Source organism: Austrofundulus limnaeus, unplaced genomic scaffold (assembly GCF_001266775.1).
Source record: "Austrofundulus limnaeus strain Quisiro unplaced genomic scaffold, Austrofundulus_limnaeus-1.0 Scaffold1830, whole genome shotgun sequence".
Lineage (NCBI taxonomy): Eukaryota > Metazoa > Chordata > Actinopteri > Cyprinodontiformes > Rivulidae > Austrofundulus > Austrofundulus limnaeus.
The window spans coordinates 24,754-29,846 of record NW_013954232.1 but is presented as its reverse complement, the minus strand read 5'-3'; the positions used below and the strand labels follow the sequence as shown (position 1 = coordinate 29,846).

At 40.8% G+C, this 5,093-nt stretch overlaps 1 protein-coding gene across 2 annotated transcripts in view; it reads right to left on the bottom strand.

Moving 5' to 3' along the window:
• LOC106536465 (sodium-driven chloride bicarbonate exchanger) overlaps positions 1-5,093 on the bottom strand; it is a 13,042-nt gene extending 7,949 nt beyond the window's left edge. Inside the window, exons 1-7 of one of the 2 annotated variants that reach the window (XM_014033754.1) lie at positions 4,938-5,093; positions 4,700-4,861; positions 4,380-4,631; positions 2,202-2,270; positions 1,954-2,127; positions 1,755-1,877; positions 1,601-1,665 (exon numbers count right to left, since the gene is read on the bottom strand). In XM_014033754.1, coding sequence (XP_013889208.1) covers positions 1,601-1,665; positions 1,755-1,877; positions 1,954-2,127; positions 2,202-2,270; positions 4,380-4,631; positions 4,700-4,861; positions 4,938-5,003 — 911 coding nt within the window. In that variant the 5' untranslated portion in view covers positions 5,004-5,093. The remainder of the gene's footprint in view (positions 1-1,600; positions 1,666-1,754; positions 1,878-1,953; positions 2,128-2,201; positions 2,271-4,379; positions 4,632-4,699; positions 4,862-4,937) is intronic. The other variant, XM_014033755.1, reaches the window with a different exon arrangement.

Below are 5,093 nucleotides of genomic sequence, written 5' to 3'. Positions count from 1 at the left end.
AACAACTTTTTAATTTTTACACCAGGAGCCAAAGTTCTGTTTCAGAAAATCAGATCCCCGCAATCGGCGGTTGTTGGATTAAGCTGTACAAGAGTTCATACACCGTTAGTTGGCAGTATTGTGCATACTGTAATGAATTATTGCCAGCTAGTAAGTGTCAAATTGAACTTGCGCTTTAAAATTAGCTTCCACTAGTTTTTCTATGACATATGCGTTTTTGAAGTTACGCACCTAAATATTTTCATAAGTGCTTTAGAARTAGGGGAGCTAATTTTTGGGTTAGCGCTGCCCACCACTGAGCGTAACCATGCCCACCACTGGATACTAATATTTAATAGAAAGTGGAAACAAACCAGTGAAGTGTTCAATATTGGCCATTTTATAACATTTAGCTTGTATACTTGATTGGTCTTCAAGTAGGAACATGAAGATTTAGTTTTAGATTTAGATTTAGCTACAACCTGTTTACTGCAAGGATACTCTTATATATTATTTTTACATGTAGAAGACCTTTAAAAATGTTAGCCATTATATTGTCATTATACATTATATACACTAAGCAGGATATGTTTAGAAATGGTTTAACATTTTGGGTTATTTGTTTACTGTTCTTTGTATAGATTAATTGTTGAGGAGCTAAGGTTAAATTTTAATATGCAGGGATATTGTTAGTAACCAGGTCAGTCTGCCACGGAAGACGGTGCTGAGGACTTGTTCCCAACGGTAGGCCAAGTTCTGGAACCTCTGGCCTCGATAGAATGCACAGAGCTGACCTGGTTGGTATTTGACAATAGTTCAATTTATGTTTTCTATTTTTGATTGGGGTGGAATAAACGGAGCACTTTATATTAGGGGTGGGATGTTAGAAAATTTCCACGTTGTGCTGTAGCGCTTAGGGCAATTTGCATACACATTTGTGCCTTAATGCGAACATATAGATTATTATAAATTTCTTATTTTTGTTCACATGATTTGGTCATGTGAAAAGGGGGATTGAAGAAATTTATAGTTATTAGATGTTAGTACTGATGTTAAAAGCACAACACTATATTTTTAGGTTTTCCTTTTTATAATGTTGACAGTGTTTAATCTATTATGTTTTGATTGATATAGATAAGTTACATGTCTGAATTATAACAACACATATTCAAAYGTTGTGAGGACATTAGATGAGAATTTTGTCTGAATGCCTGTGATTCAGCCGTAGGTCAGTAGGGGGCGAACGCTGGCATTGAAGAATCATGTATAAATTGATGAACTTCCTGGTTTTTCATCAGTGTGGTTTCCTGTCAGCTCCGGTGACATTAAACCTCACTCAGTTCCAGAATTCTGGTGTTGTATGGTTTGATTCCTTCTACAAATCATTTTATTTAACAATGTTGGTTTTAATATTGACTTCAGTCTATTGAATACGTATTTTTCTAACAATATGTTTAAATATGTAACGTGAAATGAAAAATACACGTTACACTAAAAATAAAGAATCTGGTTTGTATTTTGGCCATCGGCTGCCCTGGTCTCAGTCCACCTCTATTTTTGATATGCAGGTAAAACATCACCTCCTGCTCCATAAGAAGCTCAACAAGTAGAGACGACTCACTTGTAATGTCCTTCTAGTGGGACTTGTACGATGCCTTCCTCCTCTGCAATAATACTGTGCTCCTCCTGGAGAAAAAATAAAAAATAGTAATGTTTTCTGCTGCAATAAAAACTGTAAAACATCCAGGATCCAGAGGTGTGGTGCGTTCCTGCACCTCCTGCGCTGCGTCCTCCAGCTTCTTCTTCTTCCACTCAGGCATCAGATCATCCAGCCAGCTCAGCTCCCGCTTGGTGAAAATGAAGTCCAGCAGCTTCCGAATGAACACCAGAGCCAAGACCTGGAGAGGCATCGAGAATCTGACAACGAGCTCACACACACACACACACACACACACACACACACTGGGGTTTTACCATCATGGGGAAAACGATGGCAGCCTTGGAGGTCTTGATGACCCAGAGCAGGACCAGGCAGCTGAGCTGGATGATGGTGAAGAGGTGCACCTTCCTCAGCGGGACGTGACGAAGGTAGATGAAGTCCGGCTGATGTTTGGCCGGCATGCCGTACAGCCTCAGACGGTCAAAGAACTGCGCAGAAACAAAACCCACTYGGTGTGGAATCATCTTGAGACAGGAACCCACCAGCAGGTGTGCACATTTACCTGAATGCCTCGAAGTGAAGAAGCCCCCATGTACAGAAAAACCCCGTACAACACCGGCATGGGGATGAACTGAGGTCAGAACAACAAAGAAACCAGTCAGTATCAGGATCATGCCTCTTATATTTACACATTATTTGTCTCAAACATGTTCTAAGTGTGATCCAACATAAATAATATAACTGCAGCCAAACTGCAGTGTGTTTGAACTAATGCTAGATTTAACAGCTCTAAAACAAATGATGTATTTATTAATTCTATAGCTAAGGCTAAATATATTTGCTCCGGAGCTAAAGCTATATTTATTAGACCTGGAGCTAATGCAGTATGTGGGTCGTTCTGGGTGCCATGATGTAGTTCTGATTTTAACCATTCAGGGACAGCAGTGCGACCATTTCATCAGAAAAACGCACCTTCAGAATAAAACCCAGAAGAAGACAGGGAGAAGCTCAACAMGGAGGCCAGAGATGGTATTTGATGACGCAGCTAAGACATGAACAGCTAACTCTGCTCTGTTTCCACTCATTCATTCATTCGTTCATACGTCACCAACAGCACAAACTACACCATGCCTCATAGAAACATGTTTAAATTAACACAGCTCTATAAAGTACTTGAAAAACTAAGTAAAAGTAAAATTACATGAACAGAAAATGACTTTCGTAAAAGTACATTTCACTGATAAGAAAACTACTTAAGTAAAAGTGATAAAACTGGTCACAAAATTGGGAAAGTAAAGTACTTTTATAAACTGTTGAATTTACTGAACCAAACCGGTTCCTGTAAGCCAGGTTTAGTAAATTGGGCAATATACAGCAGGTAAAATAAGTATTGAACACGTCACCATTTTTCTCAGTAAATATATTGGTAACAACCCAAGTGATCCATACATACAAAGAAATCAAAGCATAAATGTCCAGAAATGAAGTTATTTGTAATAATGTAAAATGATGAAGATGAAACGTGGCTGGACATTTCAGCAAGACAATGAGCCCAAACACAAAGCCAAGGAAACTCTCAGTTGGTTTCAGAGAAAGAAACTAAAGCTGCTGGAATGGCCCAGCCAATCACCTGACCTGAATCCAACAGAAAATCTATGGAAAGAACTAAAGATCAGAGTTCATAGAAGAGGTCCACGAAACCTTCAAGATTTGAAGACTGTTTGTGTGGAAGAATGGGCCAAAATCACACCTGAGCAATGCATGCCACTAGTTTCTCCATACAGGAGGCGTCTTGAAGCTGTCATTGACAACAAAGGCTTTTGTACAAAGTATTAGATAAATTTCAGTAAGTGTGTTCAATACTTTTTCCCTGTGCCATTCCACATTATTACAAATAACTTCATTTCTGGACATTTATGGTTTGATTTCTTTGTATGTATGGATCACTTGGGTTGTTACCAACATCTGGTGAAAATTTCATGTCATTAGCACCTCTAGTAATATATTTACTGAGAAAAATGGTGACGTGTTCAATACTTATTTTACCTGCTGTATTTAATTTGTAACAAGTAACTAGGTGTTACATTTTAAAGAAGTAAAAGTATAATTTTTAGCTTTAAAATGTAATGAAATAAAAGTAAAAGTACAAATCCTCAAAAAAAAAAAAACGACTTAAGTACTGTAACGAAGTAAATATACTTAGTTACTATAAACCTGTGTAAATTACATAATGCTGAATGAGATATCCTGAACCTGACAGCTGACCTGCATGTCCAGCTTATATCTTCCATATACAGTCCACTGTCTTTTCTACAGACAGGAAACCTGAAACAGTTCAGAGTGTCTCTTTTTACTGCAACAGCCTTATACACAACACCAACACAACTTATACACAACACCAACACAACTTATACACAACACCAACACAACTTATACACAACACCACCAAAACACTTTTTATACAAAAATTTACAATCACCTTCAGTTGGAATAAGTTGAAAGCCACCCTGTCAGAGCTTGGTAGCTAGCAGTTAGTCTCACGATGCCGGTACTATCCCTCCATCATGGCACCCAATACCCACAATGCACCAGGTGTGACATCACGTGCACAAAAGCCATATATTATCTGAAGAGCTAACACTGTATGTGTAACCAGGTAAGTGTTTAGCCTTCCATGAACCAGCTCTGTTGTCTTCCATGCACTTGCACCCCCCCCCCCCGCCCCCCCCAGTGTGTGAACCTTTAACACAGAGGTCATAAAGACGGAGCAGCCCATCAGGGTGAAGATCATCAGGCCGGTGAAGCGCTGCTCGCGGATGCCCAGGAACTTGGGCTGCTCTCCGGGGGCGGAGCACTCTGACTCCAGCTTCAGGCTGTTGACGTGGGAGATGGAGAGCACGGTGGCAGCCACGAACCACGGCAGGCCCATGACSGAGCACACGCCCAGCATCACGCCCACCACGAACAGGTCCAGGTGGTACCCGCAGCCCTTCTGCAGGAGCAACGTGTGCTTTTAGCTGACCGAACGTTGACCCTGGTTGTGGCTGTWAGATGAAATACCTTCAGTTTGTGCTCCTTCCTGTTGATGATGACGGCTGTGATCTGCTGGTCCATGAAGATGAGGATGGTGCAGAGCAGGGCAGGGATGAAGGTGACGATGGTGGTCCACCACGGGTTTGGTCCCACAGGGTTTATCACCCAGCCCCGATCATCCCTGGTGGGCTTCAGGATTCAAAGCAACACTTTATTTTACAGCATTCATGGTTTTTTATTGTGAGAGCAGCAGAGGAGGACTTACTTTAAACTTGYTGGGGACCTGGAGTTTAGGTGAGGGGATGCCCATGGCGTAATCTATCAACACCATCGTCAGGATGGTGATGAAGACTGCAAAGTCACTGATGATGGACCTCACCTGGACACAAGAAAACCAACTGATACTTTCTGCTGTTTTAGT